The 26986-nt window shown below is 45.1% G+C and overlaps 1 protein-coding gene across 3 annotated transcripts in view; it reads left to right on the forward strand.

Annotated features, from left to right (window-relative positions):
* PLBD1 (phospholipase B domain containing 1) overlaps positions 1-19063 on the forward strand; it is a 42435-nt gene extending 23372 nt beyond the window's left edge. For 2 of the 3 annotated variants that reach the window (XM_074168600.1, XM_074168601.1), the window contains 7 exons: positions 2833-2997; positions 4051-4195; positions 10154-10354; positions 10463-10603; positions 15781-15966; positions 17134-17240; positions 18806-19061. In XM_074168600.1, coding sequence (XP_074024701.1) covers positions 2833-2997; positions 4051-4195; positions 10154-10354; positions 10463-10603; positions 15781-15966; positions 17134-17240; positions 18806-18973 — 1113 coding nt within the window. In that variant the 3' untranslated portion in view covers positions 18974-19061. Of the gene's footprint in view, positions 1-2832; positions 2998-4050; positions 4196-10153; positions 10355-10462; positions 10604-15780; positions 15967-17133; positions 17241-18805 lie in introns of all 3 variants that reach the window. The other variant, XM_074168602.1, reaches the window with a different exon arrangement.
* The last annotated feature ends 7923 nt before the right edge of the window (positions 19064-26986 follow it).

A 26986-nucleotide genomic window follows, 5' to 3' on the forward strand; every position in this document is an offset into this window, starting at 1 on the left:
GAACTTTTAAAAAAATTCTAAGTATTTAGCAACAGGTATTACCTGTATTACCAACAGGTAATTCTAAGTGATGCTGTAGCAGTGTCAGTGTAGCTGCCTGTAGATACTGCAATGAATCCAGGTTTTATGGAGTAGAATATGACATGGAAGTGTATTGAGTTTGTGTGGCAAGGTTTTGGTAGCAGGGGGGGCTATAGGGGTGGCTTCTGTGAGAAGCTGCTAGAAGTTTCCCCTGGGTTAATAGAGCTGATGCCAGCCATCTCCAAGACAGACCCACTGCTGGCCAAGCCAATCGGTGACGGTGGTAGTGCCCCTGGGATAACATATTTAAGAAGGGGAGGGGAAAAAAAAAACAACCCTGCATGGCAACTGCAGCAGAAGAGAGCAGTTAGAATATGTGAGAGAAACAGCCCTGCAGACACCAAGATCAGTGAAGAAGGAGGGGGAAGAGGTGCTCCAGGCACCAGAGCAGGGATTGCCCTGCAGCCCATGGTGAAGACCATGGTGAGCTAGGCTGTCCCCCTGCAGCCCATGGAGGTTAATAGTGGAGCAGAAATCCACCTGCAGCCTGTGGAGGGCCCCATGCTGGAGCAGGTGGATGCCCAAAGGAGGCTGTGACCCCATGGGAAGCCCTTACTGGAGCTGGCTCCTGGCAGAACCTGTGAACCTGTGGAAAGCGGAGCCTACGGTGGAGCAGGTTTGCTGGCAGGACTTGTGACCCTGTAGGGGAACCACGCTGGAGCAGTGTGTTTCTGAAGGACTGCACCCCATGGAAGGGACCCATGCTGGAGCAGTCTGTTCCTTAAGGACTGCACCCTGTTGTGGAGAAGTGTTTCCTGTAGGTGGGACCTCAAGCTGGAGCAGGGGAAGAGTGTGAGGAGTCCTCCCGCTGAGGAGGAAGGAGCAGCAGCAACAGCATGTGATGAACTGACTGCATTCCTCATTCCTGTTCTCCTGCACTGCTGTGGTGGAGGAGGTAGAGAATTCAGGAGTGAAACTGAGCCTGGGAAGAAGGGAAAGGTGGGAGGGAGAAGGCCTTTATTTCTCATTACTCTGATTTTGATTGATAGTACATTAAATTAATTCCCCAAGTTGAGTCTGTTTTGCCCATGATGGTAATGGGTGAGTGATCTCTCCCTGTCCTTATCTCGACCCACAAGCCTTTTGTTATATTTTTCTCTCCCCTGTCCAGCTGAAGAAGGGGAGTGACAGAGTGGCTGTGGTGGGCACCTGGCATCCAGCCAGGGTCAGCCCACCAGAGGTAGCAAGTGGATGGCAAGTGCAATTAAAATGTCTCAGGGCTGCCTGAGCATTCTTACATGCAGTCCTCTTTGCTCCCCTCCTGGTGGTACTGCACAGTAATGCTTGTGTAACTTGGACATTGGAAAACGGCTTGCAGACCTTTAAGTGCAGCTGGATGGGCAAAAATTGTTCTGAAACAGTGCCAAGTCTCTCTTTATGGATCCCAGTGAGATAGCAGTTGTTGGGACTTGTTTGTAAATGATTCATACAACTGAGTTGCTTAAAATTATCCCAAGATACATCTCTTGATGTTTATCAGTTGTGGTCTTTGCTGCTCCCTGTTTGGGTCCTTACAGCAAAAACATTGTTAGGTAAAGTAACGTAACGTATATCAAAGTTTGCTTTGGATTTCTTCCTTGAACTACTATCTGCTGTTAGGACCTTCTGCAATGCATGATTTTAGTTTTGAGAGTGGCTTATTTCTCTCACTTGACTTGGTAAGCATTGTGGGAAGGTTTAATTCCTTCCCCTGGGGTATATGGGCTAGAGTTCACGTTATTTTTGGTTTTCCTGTTGGTTATTCTCTCTACCAAAACAGCAGATGGGTAATAGAGAACTCAGACTTCTGAATAAAAAGTAAATGGATTTGGCAGTGTTTATTTTTTCCATGTCCTTGTCTCCCTTTTATTGGGGTTTGTAGAGAGGTCAGCTATATGGTTTAATAACAGTGATTTATGTTGCAAGCAATGTATTTCTTTGCTATATGATTATGTCCCATTCTAAAATCACTATTCATAGCCCTACAGCGATGTGTATTCTGACTTCTTTGCCTTAAACCTTGCCTTAACTACAGGCATGGTGCAAGCAAGAGCAGGAAAGGTTTAGAAAACGGTCTTTGAAGATTGAGGTTAGGCCACTGTTGAGCTCTTATATTTTTGAAGAGGAAAATTAGGAGAAGGTTTTGAAGAGCATGTTGCACAACGAGCTGTGTGTATTTAACCCTGTCCAGCTCTAACCATAAGGTGTTTTTGCAAGCAGGTAGCATAGCTGAGCGCCTTTTGACCGATTCCCTCTCTTCAGCTAGTTCCATACTTGATTAGTAGTATTGTTAACATATCTTGCTTCTCTCATCTGTTTCTTCCTCCTCAGTCATGAGGGTGTCTTAAATCACAGTCTTTATAAAAATCTGAGAACTCCCAAGAGTGTTTGTTAATGTGATGCTCTTCAAAGGCATCTAGATAGTAAGATTTTAATTTTTTTTTACTTATTACCCCAGCATAACAGTAACAGCAGGCTGATTGGTATGCTGTTGGCAAAGACACACAAGTTTCATAAGTTGCTGCTAGCGTCTCCTTTTTTCCTCAGAAGTGTTAGCATTGGTAATGCCACTAGAAGGGCCAGACCCTTAAAGATACTTAGGTGCCTAATTCAACACTGAGTTTGAGCATCTGGGCCTTGTGAGCAGGTATTTCATAGACCATATAAGAGCTTCTTTTGAGACCAAAAGAAAAATTTTAACAGCTGAGACTGTCTGGATGCTTCTCTGTCTGAAAGTGCTTTTTGTGATCTCTCCTCTCTCCCTTTCCTCAGCCACTGAGCATCTTTGATGTCCAGTTTCTGAATGCAGTTGGAGACCTGTTGGACCTCATTCCTGCATTATTTGAGTATTCTGCACGGGGTGGACAATGCAACGTGGAGCCAGGAAGCCATGGGAAATATCAGTGGGATATGGGTCATTGCTCTGCACTTATCAAGGTGAGCACAAAGAACTTCATCTCCAGTGACTGTGTTGATTTGCAGTGTCATAAGTCTGCATTTCTGGAGTCTTCACTGTTTGTTACATATGCATAAAGAGACTTCTGTCAATTAAGGTGCTTTTATGCAGTTGTCGTTTGTGCCTCCATAGGATTCTGGGTCCAGTTTTACTCACTTTCACTTTCAGTGGCATGGGAAAAAAACAAATCAAAGCAAAACCACAGCGATTGACAATGAAAAGCTATTAGAATTATTAGGGAATGGGTAACTGCCATACAGAGGAGACTGGAAGAGGGTAACTTTTTTCACCTAGCCAAGTGAAGCCTGAAAGGGGGTATTATGAATGTCTACAAATACAATAGGCAAATAAGAAGGGAGGAAGGGAAAGATAAGTATCTGATGCATCACGGTGGCAATTAAAATTTTCAGTTAAAGTTATCAAGGATCTAGTCAGCATATGGGGACTCCATGTATTTCAGAGCAACAATATTCACCTTAAATTGAGAAGCGTTCATTCAGGCATTTTCCTACAGTAGGAGATTTCTGAGGTAACAACAAAATCTTAGAACCAGGGAAATACTTTGAAAATATAGACTATCAATATATATTTACCTTTTCAAAATTAATTTACTTGCGTTTGCTTCTGTACTTTAAAGCACCTAAACGCATTTTCACAGAAACAGCATGTTCTAAGTTAATGTTGGATATGTTTGCAGAGAGCTGATCTGAATGTGTAAATACAAGTATTCAAGAGGAAACTGGGAAAATGAAGCATTCCATGTGATGCAGCTGTCCCCAAAAAGCCTAAGCTGTTTCATTTTGAAAAATAACAACTAATTATTTGAAAACAACACATGGGCAAGAATTATTTCCAGAGGTTTCAGAAATTCATTGTTGAGTATGCAGTTAAAAGTACAAGAATCTGCTCCTTCTTGAACAGTGCAATTAATCAAACTACTTAAAACAAGTTGTTCTCCCAGTTTCTGTCAAGTACAAAACATGCAGAGTATAGTAGGGTCTGAAATTATTCATCTTTCTGCTTCTGTTTTCCAGGTTCTACCTGGATATGAGAATATATATTTTGCCCATTCCAGCTGGTTTACGTATGCAGCCACACTGAGAATATATAAGCATTGGAACTTCAATATAGTTGATCCATACACTAGCACCAGCCGTGTCTCATTCAGCAGTTACCCAGGTAAAATCAAGAAACCCAAAAATAATGTAGATGTCCAAGATGGCACGGACTGTCTTATTGTTTTGCAGATGTCTTGCCTATAAAAAGGATGATCCCCCAACAAGCACTGGCTTCAATCTACCTTAAAATTTTTAGCTGCTGAGAGGACAAAATGTCGTCTTCCATTTTCTGGCTTGAACATCATGTTGTTGTCGTCGTCTTTTGTTGTTGATTAATCACCTTCAGCGCTCTGAATAGTACTAGTTAAATATTCTACGTCTGGCACAAACATGCTGCTTTGAATTCTGCTGGTGTAGTCTGCAGCCATCTCGGCTCCTGAACTTCTCACCTTGCCTATAGCATTTGCATGCTTGATAATAACAGTTTTGAACGCTCCTGTTAACTACTATGGCATGACTCGTGCTGTAATGGGACACATTAGCCGTTTAAAATTGTATGGACTTCTTTGGTGTTGGGTTAGCAAACCTTCAGTTGTTTTGTTTTTTTGTTCATCCTTCTCCCCGTCCCATCCCCTGCCAGCTTCTGTATAAGCTGTTGCAGAGAGCAGGTTTTTTTTAATGCTTGTTTCACGTGTTAGTAATATAGCCAGCCAGAATATTTAAAATCTCCCTGGGGAAGATTAGGCAGCATATAATATTCCACAGTTTCCTGGAAGACCGTTAGAAATTGCCAGCATTTAATATTTCAGTGGTAAAATATGTACTCTTGCAAAAGTAGCACTAAGAAATGTGAACGTGAAAAACCAAAGCAAATCTAAGACTCTAAGCATTGCGTAAATTTTTAAAGGTGAGATTTCAAATTAAGAAGTTTATGAAGATTCATGAATGTTTGGGCATTTTTCAAAGTGAAGTATGTGCTTTAGAAGACTGATTCTGAAATTTTGTTGGTTGATGATTTCAAAACGTGCTTTGTTGAATTACTGTGCTTGCTTTAATGTAAAGGCAAGGGACTCCTGCCACTGTAACTGGGAAACTGTTTTGAAAAGAAGTTGCATTCATTTCATGCTGAAAGCAGTTTGGTTTTTTTTTTTTTTTTCCTCTGGGGTTCTGCCCCTCCTCTGTGACACTCAGGAATGCAGCATTTTCTGACAACTGAGATTTTTTGCTTTGAGGAAGGAGTAGAGGTATTCTGGCAAATGTCTAAGTGCATGGCCTTTTAAGAGCTTTGGGGTTATCTCTGATTCCCGTGGAGGAATTTCATTTGCTTGTTGCAAGGAATTTTGCCAAGCCCGTGTAACCTGGTAGAAAGCCAAGTTTTCTGTCTGAGCTCTGTTCCTCAGCTGAATGTTCAGAAGGTTATTCTGGATCTCATATCTCTCAGCAGAAATACTGTTGAGGGTAGTGCTATCCTTCAGAAGAATGTCGCTCTGTTTCCCAACCAATTGCATGATGCATTGTCCTGCAGATGTCCTGCAGATTCAAACTGGGGATCAAGATCAGCCATGCAGAACACTTTATTTTTAGTGGGTGTCTCTGGGATCCTTTTGTGGATTTTTTGGATAAAGTAAAATACAAGTCTCCTGTTTCGATGAGTGATCATGCTTGCTGTATGGGAGTATACCTGAAAATCAGCTACTACTGTGCTGAAATGGTCAGGGTCCGTTCACTAGTGCACAAAATCCCAGTGTGCTTCCCTGAGGTTGTTGAGATCTGCAGAGATGGCTCGTTTAAAAGCTTAGTTGTAGTGGGTAGACTGACACAGTGATGTGGTAAGGTGTACTTGTACCAAAAAAATTGAGAACTGTTGCAAAACATAGTTCCCATGGCTACAGTGAAGTCTGGGAGACCTGTGGTATGCAAAGTGTTGTTACTGGCCACCTAATTACAGGGTACTATCACAAGCACTAGACAAGCGTGATCCATTGACTACAGCGAATTACATTAGCTGTGGGTGTAGCTCACACACTTGCAGTTTTCCAGAGGATGAGCAAGCTCTAAAGCACTGGCCTGGTAATGATCAAGGGCAATCACGCAGGAAGGAAAGAGCTGCCAAATTCCTTTCTCCATGTTGCGATGAGATAAAGTTTTATATTTTCAGGGCATCTGACCATGGAATCTGCAGGTCGTGGCCATGGCTCGACTTGACGAGTGTAACTTCTCCCTGTGTGCAAGATCCCACTCTTATTCTCCATCCTGATAGACACTAAGAACCAGTAAGAAAGGCCAGGCTAACAAATTCCCCTGAATAGTAACATGATCCTAATTATATAGAAGTATTGACTTTTTGGAGGAAACAGCATTAAAAAAACAGGTGTCCTTCCAGGCCTTCAGTGACACTTAACTGAGTAATTAAAAGATTCTGTCATCCAATAGATTGGATGTGAAGTAAAGCTCTTCTGCTGTCCAAAAGCTGTGTCAGAAAAGCTTCAAGGAGTCCTTTGCCTTCTGAGAAGGAATGTGCCAACTCCCTGTTTTCTCCTGGGGCCACAGAGTAAAATTGTTCTGGCTGTTTATTTACCAATTTTCAAAAGACAGACTACTACATTCAAGAATTATTGTTTGTTGTGACTCAAAGGATCTAAGACTATTCACTAACCATGATGCATGTTGGCACGTACATTATGATACAGCTAGAGGGCCTCGTGCTTCCTAGCTTCTGCTGTGACTGAGCAGGTAGGAGGACAGGCAGGAATTTTGGAGTCCATCCCAGCTTCCCCAGCAGTTCTCCACATTCCTGCCAGGATGCTCGAATGTCTACTGTTAGAGCATGTTGTCTCTTTGCTGCTTTCTCCCTTTCAGAGCAACAGTAGCCCTGCACAGGAACAGTCAAGTGGAAGTGAATGGGAGTATTAATCTCTGCTTTTGCAGAATTATTTAGCCACTTGCTGCTGATTTCCACACAAATCCTAATCCTCACTTGAACTCTGCTCATAGTCTTAGCTTTCTCTTCTGTTGTAAGTATGTGTGCAGAGCTGCATGTAGGGACAGCTTTGTGAACTTCTGGAAAGGTTTGTGAGCCTTTGTGAACCTTAGCCTCTGAGCTGAATGCTTGGGCACCCCTGACTTCAGTGTCTTGCTCAAGCTCTGGACATAAGTACTTAATGTGGTTGGTGAATCCATGCAGAGAAGAGAGAACTTAAATTGTACAGACATGTTACAGTTACTCACAAATGTTGAGTGAAACTATGCTCATTTTGGGTCGTAAGAAATGCGGTGACAGAGACTAGGTAGGTGCTGTGTTTTATGGGATGTATGATGTACTTTGGAGATAAGAAGCCACTGCTATAGGTATTGGTTAGTGCCTAGGAGAGGTCTGCAAGTGGAAGGCAGGCAGCTGCTGGGAGTTCAGTCTTGACAGAAGTAGCTGCTGATGTGATTAAGAAAACTAGACCAGAGAAGACTTCTTTCCCATTGTCAAGTGTGTTTATAGCCCAGAACATTTTGCATCTCAGCCAGGAGGTACTCTTGTCCCTGTGAGATGATGGCTAGACCTGATGTCTCTGGCTTCCTGCCTGTAATACTGACCCCTTCTGTACCTGAATGAGCACAATGACCTTTTAAGATGCCAAAAAAAGCTGATGCCATCTGCTTCAGAAAGCAGCAGCCTACCTCTTTAGGAACAATAGCTGCCAGGAGTGTGTTACCTCCCACATACTCTTTGGTGTGCCAACTCTTCAGAGAGCACTCTGGCTCAGATTTCAAAAAATATTTTGCTTTGCTTGGCTGATTAATGTTGTCATGATAAATGAAACTCCAGACTCTGGAAACTTCAGTTTTCCAGTGGTGATTGGAAACTGAATCTAAATGGCTCACATCCAGAAGGTGCAATCAGAAGTACTTTTGCTTGTGTCTCCAGAGGGAGTTAAAAAAAAGAAAAATAATTGATTGAGAGTTTCTGATAAAAATGGGACATGGGTTCACAGGAAAAATAGGTGAACTGTACAGTGAGGTAACATTTGACATGAAAGGCATTTTCAATTACAGTAGAGTCACATACATACTTAGAAGAACCAAACTGACACAAGAGGACTTCAAATATCTGCTGATACCTCTAGGCTTCACCTAGGTTTTATTTTTGTGGATGTCTTTGCCCTGGGTAAACCTGGTGTATGTGTTTAACTTCCCTTGTTAGCCCCCTGTTTCTGGGGTGCCTATGCCTTAAGTCAAAATGGTATATGTTGTCTTGGGATAATTAGGCTACTGATGGTGTATCATGGAGGGCATGGAATATTATAAAACGTTGCAAGGTAAAACTTGGCAAATACTAGGGCCCAGAAGGAAATCCTCTTGTTTTCAGTTTGGCTCAACTTTGCAATTTATTTGAATGACAAGGTTCAAACTTCAGTTAATTCAGTATCATTCCTTGTGTTGACACTTGCTTTGAGTTGAGTTTTTTCTGTTTTATCTCAGCTGTTGATTGAAAAAGAAGAAAAAGCTATTTGGTTTTTTTTTTTGAAGTAGGGCACTTGGCATTTGCACCCATATGGGAATTGGCGTTCAATTTGAATTACAGTTGTTTACCAGTTCCATTTCTTGTTTCTGTTTGGGCAAGCACTTGCCTTTTTACACAACAGTTTATCACTGGAGTATCACATGTTTTTGTATAAAATAGACTGGCAGAGCCACGTTTAGAGTGTTTCTCTTCTGTACGTACTTATTTGAGAGAGAGCTCTGCTGTTGATGTACATAATTTATTGACACTGTTTCTGTCTCCAAGAATAAAATACTGGGAACCACAAGCTGCCGGGGTGCTCTGTCTGTTCTATACTGACATATTTTTAGAGAATAGTTGACCTCAAAATATATCTTCCTGGATCTATTTTGATTTGAGAACTTGAGACTTTAAAGAAAACTTGCTGAAATGGAGCCCTTAAAACATTACCTTTGCTTGAAGTGGGGTCAAAAGCACAGGAATAGGAGGCAGAGCTGAGTTGTCTTGCTGACTTCAGTTTGTTTGCAGAGGGCGTTAATAAAGCCTGCTGTAGAAGATTTCATAGTGGAACTCAACTCTGCGCCGTTGTGCAGCATTTTGTACTCTTTGAAGACTGATACCATTAAAAACTCATTAGCAATAGACAAGGTTCTGGGTGACTTCCCCCTCAGGAGCTCAGTTAACAACCTTCCTTCCCCAGCCTGGCAGCCCTGTAGCTACTGGGGAATCTCAAAGTCATGTTATTTCTGCTTTGTAAGTAGTCACCATGCTATCCATGGCATTACAGCTGACCTTTGCAGCTCTGTGTTACCACCTCCTGGTGTGGGATCTGCAATTGGACCTAGGACTTCTGTTGGCATGTAACCTGGAAGGGAATCCTGCCTGGAGATCCATGGCTGTGTTGAGTTTGCAGGGCTGATAGGCATAAAAAAACCCCAATGACAACATGTCAGAAAAAGGAGTAGGTAAAACTTCCTCTCATGTACAGGATGTGGTTTATGATTTAAGATCTCCATTTCTTGGAGATCCTTTTAGGAATAGTTGGACTGGAAGAAGATTAATCTAGAAGGAAGATTTTTCTGCTTGGTTTGATTTAGTCCAGAAGGGATTAATTTAAAGGAATACCTGGTGTCCTTACAGAATAAAAATCCAAAACTGAAACTAGCTGATGAAAATCTGTCTGTGGAGTTTGTACTGTTGTTTTGGTTCTCCTTATTGTATTTTTTAAAGGAATTTCTTTGTTAGAAACAAGCAGTCACAAGGCATTTACAGTATGTAATCCTCAGCATAAGACACAGCTTGATATATGAAGGAGAAACTTCCAAGCTTGGGATGGAAACATGAAGCAAATGCTATAGATAAAGAATTAGGTTGTGTGTTGAAACCATGACAAATGAGAACCTGCGCTGACAGGTGAGCTTAAAGTGCTTGCAGAAGTTGCCACCTCATCTTTAATACTTGTACGGTTTGATTTCAAACACACAGGTGTTGACTCATTCATATTCTCTTGGCTTGTCTCTCTGTTTTGTTCTATGAGTATATCAAAGGTTCACAAAGATAACAAATTTTGTATTATTGCTGTTTAAGGCTTTTTGGTGTCCCTGGATGACTTTTACATACTAGGCAGCGGCTTGGTAATGTTGCAGACTACCAACAGTGTGTTCAACCAAACACTCATTAAGCAAGTGGTGCCTGAATCCCTCTTAGCTTGGCAGAGGGTCCGCATTGCTAACATGATGGCAGATGATGGCAAAACTTGGGCAGAAACCTTCTCAAAGTGCAACTCGGGTGAGTACAGTTTTGGTGTGAATCTTAGAAAAAAAGGATGCGTTCCCTCTCCCCCTTTTCCTTCCCCAGGCAGGATGCATAACTCTTTCTCTTTGCTCTCATACCTAGGCACCTACAACAATCAGTACATGGTGCTGGACCTGAAAAAGGTCAAGCTGCAGAAGAGCCTTGATGACGGTGCATTGTACATTGTTGAGCAGATTCCAACCCTTGTGGAGTATTCTGATCAAACAAATGTTCTCCGGAAAGGTAATAGCTCCTGTAGTAGTTACTGGCTTAAGAAAGCTATCTCTTTGTGCCAGCTGATGGAGAATCATCCTTTGTACCTGTTTATTGAACACCAGTGCTGAGTTTCAAGTTAGAAAGCTTTGAGCATCCCTCTGTTGCCAGGTCTATAACATATGCATTTCTCCTATATGTTGTGGCAGAAATGTGGTGAGCATCTGTGTTTCTTAGAAGCAGAGGAGGAAAAAAACAGACTTTACCTTCTATCTTACTTTCTTTTTTTTTGCTTTTTTTTTTTCCTGGTATTATTTTGCCCTGTTTCAGACACCCATGAGGAAAAAGATGAGGTCTGTTTGAAGCAGTACTAAGTAACTGTGATGCTGTTGGCTTCTTGAAATGTTTGGTGAGTTCATCACCCTACAAGGAGATGAGCTTTTAAATATGAGAGAAGTTCTATGTTAGAATCAGCTCCTGAACTTTTCTGGAGCTCTGTTATCTGATAAATATATGCTGTTTAAAAGACTCCTTAATCTCCTATCAAGGCTAACAACAACTTGATGGAAAACAAACAAAAATCTAGGTGAAGCAAAACACCAACTGTCCAGTTTCATTCAGAGGTGTTTTCTAGACACTTTGTCAACATCCAAAAGCCTGAGCTTGTTCCACAAATTTAAGTGTATGTCTGGTGTTTTGTGCTCCCTCCTCTAATTGCATGCTCAGAAGGTGAATTGGTGAATTGCTCTTCATCAGCAAAATGATTGGAAATGCATTTGTTAGCAGCTGGAGTTGTTTCCCTTTGGATTTTTAACTTCTGTCTGGCTCCTTGGAAAGTCCTATCTTATTTTAGGCGTTGCCATAACGTCAATATGGCTTTATGAGGTGTTTCTTATTGATAATTTGGAAAAATCCTGTGTCTCTCCCTTATGCTCCATTGGCTCCTTTATCTGGTGAAGATATGAAAGTAGGCTATTGCATCTTATTTTCAAATGTTTGTGCATGTTTCAGATAGTGAAATGTGTCAGGCTCCTCTGTGCTGTGTTGTGGATTGTGGTGCAGACAGAAAAAAAGCTACTGGAGACCTCTCTAGTTCTGGCACTTGAAGCAATAAAACCACATCATGGCCAGGCTGAGAGGGTTCCCCGAGCTCCTTTTCAGCAGTGACTCGAGAGAGCTGCTGTGTGGAATTCCCTGTAGGACTGAGCCCAACCCCTGGGCTTGGCCACACAGTGACCACTTACTGCCTCCTAGGAGATCTTGTGGCTGCTTTGTTCTGGAAGGTGGCAGTGTGTATTAGAAGTTACACATTATTTTACACTTACAGTATGGCTTTTCCCAGGTATCTAAATGCACCTTGTGTATATTGGATAACACAGCAGTCTCTGGCAGCTTAAACATTAGGAGGCCTCAGTCCATAGGGTGGGTTAAGCACCCCAGAAGTGCTGCCTTAGAAACCTCAGCACTGCTCCTTTAAGCAGCAGATCTGGACTCCTCCGTGCCATGCAGGACACCAGACAAGTTCCATTGAGGCCCCTGCCCTGTTCCCTAGTGCTTGGAGCAGCCCCGGTTAAGGAAGTTTGCCTTTCTCAAGAGCAGTGCTGGTTTAAAGTGTTTGTAGAGTCGCTGACCCCAGCACACTCTATAATAGCCCCGTAGCTGGTATCCGGAGATAATGTGCTCTTGACGCTGGCCTGGTCAGTGTGAGTTTGTACCAGCACTGGCTTTTTAAGTCTCTTTCAAGCATAAACCTAGAAATGATGGAGAATGAGAATGGAGTTCTTAGGTGAACAAAGGCAGGCATTGCTGTAGTAAGCCCTGCATGAGGAAAAAGCAAGCATTTTTCTTACGTGGGTTTGAAAATGGAAAGATTTTTTTTTTTCTTAATGACTGCTGTCATCTTGATTCTTAGGCCAGTGCAAGTGAGTTCTAACAACCAGGAATCTCTTATGTTGCTCTTTCCAGGCAAAGATGACAAGGTGCTTTCTGTATGTTGACAAAGAAAATCAGGAATCCTTTAAAGGAGGTTGGGGAGAGGAATGCTGTCTCCAGTTTAGGGATAGGAGCGGCCTGCAGTTCACGTTTCCTGATGATGAGGAAGTAGTGCATCTATTTCAGCATCAAAAGTATCACATCAGATCAGAACCTGGGATCTCAGTCTCTTCTACCATATGCCTAATATTCTCATTGATCTCTTGATATTGCTGAGATCTTTTGCTTTGGGCAGAGGAGGAAGGCATTTTGTTTTGGAGAACTTTTGCTGCCTTCATGTTGCCCTTTTCACCCCCACTTTCAACCTTACGCCACCTCTGACTTGTTTTTGTCACTGTTCACCCTGTCAGGCCTAACAGGCAGGTTTCACTGGCTTATGGCAGCCGTTGGGTAAAGCCTGCCTTAGGCTGGGCGCTGCACTGTCTGCATGGGATTTGCAGTCTTGCAGAGCCTGAGACACGGAACAGCTCTTGCAGGAGGAGAACTTCAGATAGCTTCAAAAGCCAGCCGCATCTTGGGCTACATCAAAAGAAGCGTGGCCAGCAGGATGAGGGAGGTGATTCTGCCCCTCTACTCTGCGCTCGTGAGACCCCACCTGGAGTACTGTGTCCATCTCTGGAGTCCTCAGCACAGGAAGCACATGGACCCGTTGGAACAGGTCCGGAGGAGGGCAACGAAGATGATCGGAGGGCTGGAACACCTCTCCCATGAGGACAGGCTGAGAGCTGGGGTTGTTCAGCCTGGAGAAGAGAAGGCTCCAGGGAGACCTTATAGCAACCTTCCAGTACCTAAAGGAGGCCTACAGCAGAGATAGGGAGGGACTCTTTATGAGGGAAGGGAGTGTAGCGATAGGATGAGGGGTAACGGTTTTAAACTGAAAGAGGGGAGATTCAGATTAGATATTATGAAGAAATTCTTTACTGTGAGGGTGGTAAGATGCTGGAACAGGTTGCCCAGAGAAGCTGTGGATGCCCCATCCCTGGAAGCATTCAAAGACCAGGTTGGATGAGGCTTGCAACCTGGTCTAGTGGGAGGTGTCCCTGCCCATGGCAGGGGGGTTGGAACTCAATTATCTTTAAGGTCCCTTCCACTCTGAACCATTCCATGATTCTTCTGTTTTAGCAATTTAAAAAAAAAAAAGTTTTTCCAGGTGGGAAAAAGGGGTCATCTGTATGCACTGCATTCACGTGAGACAATAGCACCTTCTTAAGTCGCCACTAAACCCAACTGGTTTGGGAGCTGATGTATCCGTATCCTCTGGCCTGCGTCATTAGAGGCTGGCAAGTGTGCTCATTTCTGGAGGATGCCTGTATTACAACACAACATTTAACAACCTGTTTCCTTCAGGTAGGCTCTAGGTCACGTAAGGAAGTGCCAGCAGACAGGGTATTCCCGTCCCTGCTGCGTGTTAGGCAGGACTCAAGCTGGTAAGGCCTCTGCTCAGGCAGCGTTCCAGCGCTTACGTGGTCGGTCTGTCTGTCCTCCCAGTGAGTCCCAGTTGACTTTCTTGAGCATCTTACAGACAGACTCCTCATGTTGTACTGGGCTGAAGTTAACACATGGAGTGCTGCATTTACCAGTATCTAGATAGTAAATCTCTAAGCCAAATCCTGGTGTGTGTGATTTGAGAAGCAACATTCCCCTGACAACAGGAACTCAAGTGCTTTGAAGAGCACTTATCCCTGAAAGCATGCTGCTCCCGGGACTAGCTCATGTTATATACTCCCTGTATACTCCTTGCCTAAACACTCCTTGGTGCCTGCCTTGCAAAAAAAAAAAAAAAAAAAAAAATTTAAATGTTAAGGTATAGGTGTCTATTTCTTCCAGGACTTGCTGTAACCAGATCCTGACCTGGATGGTCTTCTGGCTTTTCTGTTTTCTAGACTAGTCTTGTTTCAGGCAGGTGTATGTCACCTACCTAAAACTCTCTCTGGAGTTCTGGCTTGTAACCCTGCTCTTTAGAGTGAGCAAAACTGCAGGATTCACGCTTGCTCTTGGAAAAGTTAGGGCAGGGCTCTGCTCTGCTCATCAGTCACTTAACCCTCAAAGGCAAATACTGGCAAACGAGCAGCTATCGCCCGTCTCTCCTTATCACTGAGTGGAATGACAGCTTTCCAGCCACCTCTGCACAAAGCGTGTGTGTGTTCTTTGCTGACCTGCCTCCTGTTCACCCCTATTAGCGCTGTGCTTAGTCTGTGTGTGTGTGTGTCTGTCTGTCTGTCCATCCTTGACATCTCAGCACAGTGTGTTACTCTGCCTTGGTGAGATGGGAAACGGAGGGGGAAAAGGCACTGACTTCAAGCTTCTTGCTGGGATTTTTGGTGGATATAAATGATCTTGCACGCCTCTGAGCTGGTGTCATGGTTTAACCCCAGCCAGCAACTAGGACCATGCAGCCACTTGCTCCCTCCCCCATCCCCAGTAGAGGGTAGGGAGAAAAGGAGGGGAAAGGAAAAAAAATTTGTGGGTTGAGATAACGGCAGTTTAACAGAAGAGTAATGGAAGAGAAGAACAACAATAGTAATAATAATGGTAAAAGAATGCAAAAAATGAAGTGATACAACACAAGTTGCTCTCACCACTCGAGCGGTTACCCATCCCATCCCAAGCAGTGATCACAGAACCCTGTCTCCTCGGCCGCCCCCATTTATATACTGAGCATGATGTCTGTGGTATGGAATACTCCTTTTGGCCAGCTTGTCCTGTCTCTGTTCCCTCTCAGCTTCTATGGGAAGCTGAAAATGTCCTTGACTGATATAAACATTACTTAGCAACAACTAAACCAATATGTGCTATGAACATTCTTCTCATGCTAAATCCAAGACACAGCAGCTACTAGGAAGAAAATTAGCTCTATCCCAGCTGAAACCAGGACAGCAGGGAAACCTCTGTGGGAGGACTGTGGCTGTTCTGCGTGTTCACCTTGTACTCCTGCAAGTGTGATCTCAGCTGTTTTGCAGGATGATTCCTCAGGGTGGAAGTCTGGGGGTGGGTTGCGTGGGTGCAGTCTCCAGTGGTGTTATACTGGGAGTCAACCCTGGTCATGCCAGTGATTATTGCCTTATTTTCTTGTGTTCAAACCAGTTTGACATGTTATTCCTCGACATGCTGCTTAGGCAATACAGCATGGAAAATGGTTTACTTTTCTTTTTTGATATAAACAAGGTCGTTCAGCTTCTCTAAGTGATTAACAGATTGGGTTTTGCCTCTGGCAGGTTACTGGCCTTCATACAATATCCCTTTCCATGAAAAGATTTACAACCTCAGTGGGTACGCAGCATACGTCGAGAAGTATGGCATGGATTTCTCTTATGAGCTTGCTCCAAGAGCAAAAATCTTCCGTCGAGACCAGGGCAAGGTGACCAACTTGGAAGGCATGAAGTACATCATGAGATACAACAGTAAGACATGTGTTTATGTGCTGATCTTCATAAAGCAGCGTTAGTTTTATTTTTTGAAGTATAGTGGGAAGCTGCAGGCTGACATACAGATCAGAATTGTATTACCTGAGGTGAGGAGTACATAAAAAGCAAAAAGATAATACACCTTAGTGTTGAGTTAGGAAACCAGCCTAAAATTACTCTAACAGAAACAAGACTGGGTTCTTTCTAGAGCAAGGGCACTCAGGCTTCCTGTTTGACCTTTCCAGAGAGCTTCTGACACTCCAAGAGACTCTGTGGGCTGCTGTTACCCAATACATCGACAGCCTGTCAATCTTGAAAGCTTTCAGTCTTAAGCCAGAGTTAGGTCAGATCAGACCAGAGAATTTAGTGTAAAACTTCAGGTCAGTTTGGCTTCTTTTTTATCCTGTTCAGACAGAATGATCTTTGGTAGGTAATGCGCTGCTCTGCTTTTCCCTGACAGGGTTCTCCTTAACTGGATTAAAACCAGCTTAATTAACTTCTCACTAAGCCCATCTCTAAGTACAGATAGCTTTAGATGCTATATTTTTGTTCCCAATTATAGGGAGCATGCTGATTACCGGGCTTGGGGTTCGGGAGGCCTCTCCCAGGGTGGGGTATCGCTACTGTTTGGGCTGTGAGTAGCAGCCTGGTTATGGATGTTGAGGCTTGTCCACCTTCCCCTACTGGCTTGCAGCTACTACAATGGGGGTTTGAAGGCTTTGCTCCTTCCCACTTATTTTAGTCCAGAATAGGAAAATAAAGGCTTTTTTCACTGCTGCACTTTTCTCTTCCCCTCTTCTCCCTTCCCTTTCTCTTCTGCTTTTTTCTCCTGACAAAGTTCCTTTTCTCTCATGATGAAGCTTTTGTCATGTGGAGCTGCAGATGTTTGTGGTTAGAGGTTGGCAGTGGTGCTCCTGGAATGCAGAAATAGCTGTACGGACTTGGATCGGGAGCTTGTCTACTTAATGTCCTGTCTCAAGCACTGACTTCCAGCTGGTACCTGGGGAGAAGCATGAGAGTGGTGTGATAGACCCATGTTTCTGCCAGGGCACTTACCCAGCTTTTAGTGGCTGGGCCATTTTGCATCAATGGTGGAGGCTTTTTGTGAGGGAACTAATTGTTTTCTTCCTTCCTTCCTTCTCTCTCCACCCTGCTTCTCCCCAGACTACCAGCGCGATCCTTATGCCGAACACAATCCCTGCAACACCATTTGCTGCCGGGAAGACCTGAGTCCTTCTTTTCCAGTGCCCGCAGGCTGCTATGACTCCAAGGTAAATTACCTCAATTTCAGCATCTGCTGAATGTTTGCTTCAGCCTCTTTGTGCTCCTGTCAGACCTGTAGCATGTTGCCATGCTTGTCCTGGTGCAGGGTCAGGCTTGTCTGATCCCTCTTTCCATGCTGTCCCAGTGTTTGGGCAGATCTTCAGATGGTAATTCTGTGCTGAGTCCTGTCTCCTCTCCATGACACCAGTCCTGGCACAGTGGCAGAGGATGCAGAGGGAGGTGTGTGAAAGAATTATGTCCATGGGAACTTGTGGTGTTTAGGGGTTAAACCCCAAAGCCTTGCAGCAGGAGGAGCCTAAGAGAAGGCCAAAATGAATCTTCCCATCACTCAGGGAAGGTGACTGTTGCGCAGCCTCAGCCTCCTGTTCGTGGGGACTGTATGGGTGCCTGCCCAGAACCCACAGGAATGTGTTTTCAGCCTCATTTTAGCTTTACCTTTGCAAAAGCCTGGCTCTTCAGTGAGTCACCCTGCTCCAGGGCTCCCACCTCTCTGTGAAACTGCTTTGAGCCAAGTTTGGCAAAGATCACTTTGCTTTCTGGGGAGCTGTGGAAAAATCCTCAGCCCCACTGTCCTGAAGAAAGCAGCAGTTTTTCTAGGCGGTGAGGGGCAATATGTGAGTAAGCAGCTGCCCAGTCCTGGTGTGCTGGGAAGTTGTACAGTGTTTTAGCCTGTTGCCTTTCTGGATTGGGAGTTTGGCTGCTAGGATGGGCCTTGTGGAGGCTGTTTTGGCGTTGCCAGTGCTCTGTGTGTGTCCAGTCAGCTTGCACAAGCCCAGGCCTGCTGTAGCGGCCAGTAGGAGCTCCCAGAGGTGGTTATTAGGAGATGATTGCAGAAAATGGCTGTGTAGAGGTGTCTGGTCAGGGAAGTAGGTCAGTGCACGCTGGTTGTGGTGCCTTTGCCAGCACAGTTAGAGAAGGGGCATGGGCTGGGCTGGGGGAGGGCAGGGGACCTAAGGGGGGCATTGAGACAAATAGCCCACAGCAGAGACAAAACCTGGTGGTTATAAACACTAAAGGCAATTTTAGTGTCTCTGAGTTTGGAAAGATGGAGCAGGCTTGGGGACCTCTTGGGAGATAATGAAGAAACAGGGCAGAGTCTGAGCAGCAACATTAGCTCTGTGCCGCCTTTTGTCTCCTTTCCTGAATTATACTGGCGGTGCCCCCAGGGGACAGCCCGAGTGCTTAACATCAGCAGAGCTCAGGTCAGACCCTCTAGGCTGCCTGCTGCAGCTGCAGCTCCAGCTCCTCTGGAGACACCCAAACCCAGGGAGGATTGTCCCGAGGGCAGATGTGCTGCCTTTCTCAACCTGGACAGACCAAGGGCTAGAGGAAAACATGGGCTTGTGCTTTGCTACTGTCCTTCAGCGCTGGCCGTTCTGTGGCTGAAGATGCCTCCGTGCAGGGGAGGAATGCTGCCTGACCAGCATGCATTGCCCCTTGCTCACTTTCTTTATCGTTATCAAATCTCCTGGAGCCGTTCCTGCTCTGTGGGACGGGTGCATGTCAAACACCAGGCCACCCTTTTGCCCTCAACTCCTGTCTTTTATTACAGGTGTCTGATTTCCGCCTGGCATCAGCGTTCACAGCCACTGCAATCAACGGCCCCCCAGTGCAGGGCGGTCTCCCTGTCTTCACCTGGAGACGGTTTAACCACACGCGACACCAGGGCCTGCCGGAATCATACAATTTTCATTTTGTCACCATGAGGCCCATCCTGTAAACCCAGCATCAATATTCCCAAATGGGATTTTTTTTTTTTTAATGGAAATTTTCAGTCCTGTGTGTAATAAATCGACCTGGACGTCCACATCCCTGTGCCTTACCTCCTTTTCCTTGTCCTGCCTGTGAAGCACTTGGTGCTGACATCAGCTGCCTTGGTGCAGCCCAAAGCATGTTCTGCTCTTCTGAGCTATTTGCATGGCCCTTCCTCTGACTAGGATTGATGGGAAGCTGGCATGGCACTGCTTTCCCGGGATCTGAGCCATCATTGCAGCTGTTCCCAGAGCAGGAGTGAACTGCAATGCCATCAATGAGAGTGATTTATTTCTAGTAGCAACGTGGGACCCGCCTCCAGGGCTGGGCGAAGCCAGGTGGCTGCTTTGGGCCACGGTGGCCTGATCTCAGGGCTGGCTGGATGTCTACCTCTTATGTGAGCAGCACCTGTGAGATGTGCTGCGAATTGCATCTCATCCAGGAATGTCACTAGCAAAAAGTCAAGGCTGTGTTCTCCACGGCAGATCAGCATGCCTGTTGTCTACAGAGCATGGCTTTCAGTGGCATTTGAAGGTTTCCTTTGTCTCACCAAAGCAGGTTGTCTCACCTTTCCTTTGTCTCACCAAAAGGCAGTGAAGGGATGTGCCTGGAGACTTCTGAAAGCAGCCTGATGCTTTTGGAAACACACCCCCCAGCCCTGCTCCAGCAGGGAAGGAGTTGTATGTGTGTCTGTTCAATGGACCTGTTGCTGATCGGCCCATGCAGTTGTTCGTGCACCCTCAGCTGTGGAGGCGGAACGTGACAGGGAGATGGCTGTGAGGGCTGGGGCTGTTCGTATTGCTGGTAGTGACCTGTGTTTACGCTGAGGAGTCGAGTCACTGGGCTGTTCTGTGTTAGATGTTATACATTTAATTAGGTAAAACAAAATAAATAGCTCTTTCCTCATGGCCTTGACGGTACAAGCTAAACAGCGCACAGCACTGCGTTATGAAGGTGAAGATTGAGCAATGTGAGATTTTTGGTCAACCCAATGGAGTTTAGCTCCTGTGATGGGGAGGGAGTGAGTTAACTGCAGCAGAGGTGAGGTTCTACCCTAAATAGTTGGCTGTCACAGTGTTCTAAATCTGGGTTGTTTTAACCTGGTGTGCAAGAAGCCGATATGCACACAGAGGTGAGATAATTGTTTAATTCATTTCTGTGCGGAGATGGGTGCGAGGTGGTTCATCCACAACCCGGTAAGCTCAGAGTTAAGTATTCATGCTTTTCAAGTAAGAGCTAAGCAACAGTTATCGGTACTTTCTACAGTTACGCTTTACTCATGCCATCCCATTGGTTCTTGCTGTGCCGCCTCTCTACTTAAAGTCACAGCATTTTTACTACCCTGCTCTGTGGGGAAGGCGCTTTTGTTAGTAGGGGGCTTTCCCTACCTGAGGGTGGGTTTTTTTTCTTTTTACTGTGTTAATTAGGATAGTTGACTTAGTTCAAGTGAGCGGTCTTTGGCCTTGTTAGCATTTCTATTCCCCTTGAGCTTATCTTGGTATTCCCTTGTTTTGGCTAATTTATGGTATCCTCCTGTTTTTTTCTCCAGGGCCACATCTTGCTAACTGTTTATAGTGGTTAATTGTACCCTTTGCTTCTAGTATTTCTCCAGCAACAGTAGGGCTGATTTCTGCCAAGGGAAGAGGGAGACCGGAAGTTACGCAAAGCTTTTGCTGAGGATGAAAAATCCATGCAGGGACTGAAGTGATTTGTTTGCTGGAGCCGCAGGAGGTGAGAGGCTGGAGGAGAGCACGTGCAGGGGTAGGAGAGCACTCTATAGAATGACGAACTGCTGAAGTACTCACCCCAGAGCTGCTTTTTGTTCTCCAGTACAGCCCTTCGTTGGGTAAGATTCACTGAGCAAAATTACTCAGCTGTGGTAGCCAGACACAGGCAGCCAAAAGTTGTGTGTGTTACTGCAGGTGCCACTTTCAGCTGTGCCTGTGCCAGAGGGGGGTGAGTGTGATGTTCTCCTGGTGCCTCTTGTGAGCCCAAGGAGATGGTGCTGCACGGGTGCTTTCTGCCAGAGGCGGCGGGGGAGGAGGCATCCCTGGTCACAGTTTTCTCAACACAGCACCCCCTCCCTCCCTTTACTCCTACCCCTGAGGTTCTCTCATCAGTGAAGGTGTCTTGCTTGCCTCCAGCTGGGACTGAAGGGACACAGGACCCTTTGTCAGCCCTTGCCCCTGTGTGGCTCGTCCTTGCCCCAAGCTTTGTGTGTATAGAACGCCTCTGTGTCATCTTTGGCAATCCCAGCCACCCCTCCCTGCCCGGTTCCAGCTGCGCTGAATGAAGGGCAGTGGGGCACCAGGGACTTGTGATGTCCCCCAAGCGTGAACAGCAGAGCTCAAAACCAGCCCTGCTCCTGTGTTGGGCCCTGGCAGCTCTAAATATCACAGAATCACAAAATGATAAGGGGTTGGAAAAACCATTCCCCAAATATGGGGAAGTTCCACCTGCCATGTGTCACTTACCTTGTGCTGTTTGCTTGGAGCCCGTCTGTTGCCTCTTGTCGTCAAGGGTGTCTCACCTTCTGCTTGGTGTGTCAGCTTTGTGAGCTCACAGTGGGATGCTCTGTTTGCAGCTCTCAGCCTTCCAGGGCAGCAATCTTGATGCTTTTTTGGATAAGCACCAAATATGAACTAAGCGCTTTTTTTTTTTTTCTTTGCGTAGCCCTCAGGTGTTTGCAGCAGGTCCCTGCCTTGATTAAACTCCCGTACCGGAGACTGGCAGCTACAGAGCTGCTGCCACAGACTGAATTGAATTGGACAGGCTGTAACAGGCATTAAGGAGGAATGCAGCTGGGTCAGGAAGGGCAGGTCAGGGATCTGAGCTGGAGGCAAGCAGGGAAGCAAGAATCAGCTGCTTGTTTGAGACTGGAAGCACAGAGTGGCCAGAGGATGGCTGTTTGCTACTTGACCGTCACTCCTAGGCAATACAGACAACATTGCAGGTCGTATTTACTGCCTTTTCACCCAATGTTATGTAAAAATAGTAATGGAGAAGTATTGTTTGAAAGCTGGTCCCCAGGGACCAGGAAATTGCCAATTAATTGCTGTGTTGGACAGTGTTTCTGATGCTCCCCCCTGCAGGGAGTGGAGGCAGCAGATGGGCCGGGCCCATTTGAAAACGTGCAGGGATTTGGGAGATCTGCCTTTTTCCCACCTCGAGCTTCTTGCCCTGAGGCAGGAGCTGCTTTGTGCTCAGACCCAGTTGTGGGAAAACAGCTCTACTTTTAAGAGCCCTTTCTATGAGTGAATGTTTACATCAGTGGGACCTTCTGAGCCTTAGGACTCTAATCCATGTGACTGTGGCTAATATTTTTTTTTTTGCCTTTGATGGCTGTGCTGTTAAAGGTCACTGCATTCCTCTTACTGTGCTGTCCTCTGTCCTTCCCTCATCAGCAGGCCGGCCCGGGTTGATCTGCCAACCACAACCTCAGGAGCTGGGTCCAGTTCCTCTCCCCAGCACAGCACCCTCAGGGACTGGAGAAGGCGGCTCTGAGTAGGGCGGCGTGGACCTACAGGCAGGGGCAAGAGAACTGACAGCTTAATTCTCAGGCAGTTGCATAAAGTTAAAAGGTCTCCATCATCTTATTCCCTCTGCAGCTTGCTCCGGGGAAAAGAATTGGAAGGTGTGCTCTAAGGAGTGGGTTGGCGGCAGACACTGTCCCCTTTTCCATATCCTGCTTGCAAGTTTTTCCAAGTCCTGTGGCTTCTGCCTTCTAAACTTAAGATTTTCAGGCTTGGCTAGAGAGGGACTTACTTTTGAGGGTGAGGGGGACTGAGATGTGGTTGCGATAAACTCCTCCCCTTGCAAAACCTGCAGCTCAGTCACGAGAGAATGCTTACAGAAGAAATTACTCCTCCCAGCCCAGACCACCGGAATGACCACATCTAATGTAAGCTTTCGATTCCTTTACTGTTCTGTTTCTGAAATCCAGGAGTGTTCTGGGTGTTGACTTACTCACTTCCCTCTATACCAGCACAAACTGCCATTACAACACGCTTCAGCAAAGTGGTTACGCTCTATTTTATGATAAAACCAAGGGTCTAAACTATGTGCAGTATGTATACTTTTATTCTAAATAGGCCGTTTGAGAAACTCCCTGTGCTTTCAGGTATGATTGTGCAGGGATCACTTAGAGTCCATCATCTTTGGTCAGTGACTTGAAGCAAGTTTGGTAAGTTACAGAAAACTAATTATTACCATCACATGTTAATTACACACCCTTGAAGTATGGGCTCAGCACTAACTGGGGGTAGGCACATCAATAACTCCAGGTTTTAAGTACTCAATTTGAGTTCTCTACAATTTGGCAGCGGAGTTGGGTCCAAGAGGCAGCTTTTGCTGTACTGGCTTCAAGTAAGGCAGTGTTACTGGTTCTTAACTCACATTCCCTGGGGCTGTGCCTGGCTTCTACCCTTGAAAAGCAACAAGTGTGGGGGGAGGCTTTCTTGATCCCTGCACTAAAACACCCTTTTTATTACCCTTAACTGAGGCAATGAGTTCTGTGCACAAGTTTGCTCCCTGGCTTGAGAAGCAGGGCCAGTGGGGCAGGCTGAGACCACAGCTGCAGGCTCAGGGTCTAATGCTTAAGGGTGCTGTGAAAAACCCAACGCAGCTCCTGTATTTTGGCGACAGACTCTTGCTAAAAAAAAGACAGCTTTTTCAGCAGCCCATTGGAGGGAGAGGAGAGTCGCACCAACCATCTGCTTTCCATTCTTGTCCTGTTCTGGGGCAGCTTTGAGGTGCAAGTTACCAGATTCTGTCTGTTCAGGATACACATACCCCTTTTTGCTTTGATTTTCCAGAAGTTACAGCATTGCTCTTTTTTTTTTTTTTTTTTTTTTTTTCTTCTGTGAGGAGGCCAGGAGGGGCAGGATCATGCAGTTGACTTTCTGGGAATGACCTGGAGACAAACCATCCCTGTTCCACATCTGTTCCACCAAACCTGCCAACCTCAAACACCTGCAGTGTCCCCAACTCCAGGTGGTAGCACTTGTGAGGAGGAAGAGCACCCACTCAGCTCTTCCTGAATGAGATGTCTCCTGAGATGGCTGGAACTAAGCACAGATGACTCAAAATGTTAAAAACCCAGTAGTTTATTTCAAAGTATAAATTTCAGGCGTGTCAGACAAAAACCCCACTACAGTTAACACAGACACACACACACACCGATCTATAGTACATACAAAAATGGGGAAAGCTGGCAACTGCACAGTTCAAATTGGACATTAACTCAGTCCTTTTTTTTTGTGTGTATTTACAAGTCCAGCTGCAAAATAAAACAAGAAATCAGATTCTGAGTTTCCTAACAAAGGCTTCTGCACGTTTGACTCCCAACAGCCAATAAATTACTAAAGCTGAACAGGACTCCCCAAACAGCTACTACCCAGTTGTCTTATTTACAGCTATACCCCATTAAATTAAGACAGCACTTCAAATATATATATATGTATGTGTGTGTGTATATATATATATGTAAAAGAAAAAAGAATGCTCAGCCTGCATAATGACAATGAGAAATAAAGATACATTTTAACAGGTACTTAGAAGGGATGAAAAGGAAATTTCATTCATTTGCTTTGTCTCAGCTATCCTTTTTTTTCTTTTTCCCCTTGGTCTTTGGAAGAGGAACAGAGATTTTGGTGGCAGGCCTGGCTCAGTGTCATTTGAACTCCTCTCCCTCCAGTGTTTTCATACAATGCCCACCCCTATCCAAACCGACAAATTAAAAAAATATATATTTAATATATCAAGCTTCTGTTTAAAAAATCTGGATAGATATTTTTGACTAAATGAAAATACTAAAGAGTTTATAAGAAGGCAGAATCACAGCTTCATTTTGTACAGTGTACGCAATACGCTAATACTGGGGAATGGCTGTTTGGGGAGCAGGAACAGACATGACCTGCCCCTACATATAATACAGATTCTAATTTATTGGACATTTAAGACAAACAGCATAAAGGAAGGGCTGAAGTGACCATTTTTGTTACAGTACAAAATGGTGCTTGGATCCTACTATTGGGCCCAGTCGTGCTCCCACTGAAGGCACGAGGGGTTTCGAAGGAAGCAGGGTAAGACCCCTTACTTTTACAGGGAAGACACCATGGGCATTTCCAGCCTTGTGCTAAAACCCGTGGGAGGGGCGAGTGTCTTGGTGCTTGTGCTCAGTGATCCAGCGTGGCCAACAGTAGCACAAATAATTCAAAGGAGCGAAGTCCAAGACCAAGTCCTGCTCCTGGGGAAGCTGCTCAGAGCACGGAAATAAAGGCAGGCTGCGGGGAACCTGCCTCTGTACCCTCACCTCTTCTCAAGCTGCCACTGCAGATATAGTACAGGTGCTATACCTACAGTCTGCCCCTTTCTTAGCATTTAATTATTTTAATCCAATAAAGGTTTTTTAGACATACACTAAAATAAAGGAGGCCAGTGAAGCTGTGAGTAGGAGGAACGCACTGGAAAGGAACGGCATTTGGCCGTCAGCACCCACAGCAGGGCTCCCTCCTCTCCAGCCAGGAACTGAACTCGCTCAAATTACTTTCACCCTGGACATCCAGATGCCCTTGTATCACAGAGAAAACAAACCAAACCAAAACCCAACCCAGAAAGTAAATGAGGATAGAAAACACAGCTGTAGGATCAGCACTGGGTTTGCTGCAACGTGGGGAACTAGATCCAAGGTGGTACTGCTGAAATGTCACCTACCCAGTGGCAATGGCAAAACACTGAGTCAGGAACAACTTCACACCAGGGTACCGAGAGTAAGGTGAAAAAACTTGCATGAAGCGCAGAGAAAGAACTAAACCCAACCCCTCCATTTAAAAGCCATGTAGAGATTTTTAGCATATTCCAAAGTGGATTGATTGTTGGAAGTCTCCAGGAACTAACACTTCTATGAAGCAGAGCCCAGTTTAGAAGCACAGCGCTGAAAGACCTGTACCGAACGCTCTCAGATATTTTGGTAATACTTTCAAATAAAGTCTATTGCATGAAATAAATTATTTCCAAATGTTTGCTGCTAGCAGAAATTGAGTTTCTCAATAGTTTTACCATTTCTGGGAGCTAAAAGATAATAAAATTAACCACCCAACCCGCAAAACGGGGAAGGAAGTACCATGAGTTAAGGAATTAAGCAATACTCCTGTTCGTTAGCATAAGGGGTGAATAATCACTGCAGAGATCTGCTCCACCAGGAAAATGATTTCACAGAAATGGCACAGTTCTCTCTTTGCGCGTCAGTGATTTAAGAACCAGCTACCTTGAAGTTCGGTCTCCAAGCTCAGCCAGGTGTTCCGAAGCCAAGCCATGCTTTATCACATACTTTGCCACCACTTTGTCACTTGCTTAAGGCCCCAAAATCGGACCTTTAGCATCTCCGCTGGGATGAAACAAAAGAGAAGTCGGCTTTCACCCCACAGCTGCGGTGGCTTCAGCCCACAGCCGGTAGCTGGCTTATTTCATCTAGACAGAAAAAAATCCACTGCGCTCTGCCGTACGCAGCAGAAATGGATCTATTGAGCCAGAAGCCAGGTTTTAAAATCAGTTAGGTTGAAAACTACATCTTTCTTTAGTAAATAAAGACGAGTCTTCTTTCTCTAAAGATAACAGCCCGCAAAACCTCCAAACACAATACCAGGCCATCCCTAACACCACCTCCATTGGAGGAAAGCGAAGAATTCTAACGCAGGACTCTCACCCCCCGCCTATCCCAAGCAAGACAAAGCTAAAAACAATCGTGACCTAAATGCAAGCACAAACTATAGAAAAGCTCATGTATAGTTTGGGCTGGAATCACAATTAAATAAGCAGCATAAATTCTAGGTTGTATTCTAATATTTATTTTAACTTTCAAACTATAAAACCTCATTGTACTGATACGGCCAGCAGCCCTTTGGTACCACCTCAAAGACATTTAAAAAAAAATAGCCTAAGGAGGACTTGACAGCCATCAACTGGAATGAACTGCTCTAAC

This window comes from Numenius arquata, chromosome 2 (assembly GCF_964106895.1).
Source record: "Numenius arquata chromosome 2, bNumArq3.hap1.1, whole genome shotgun sequence".
Lineage (NCBI taxonomy): Eukaryota > Metazoa > Chordata > Aves > Charadriiformes > Scolopacidae > Numenius > Numenius arquata.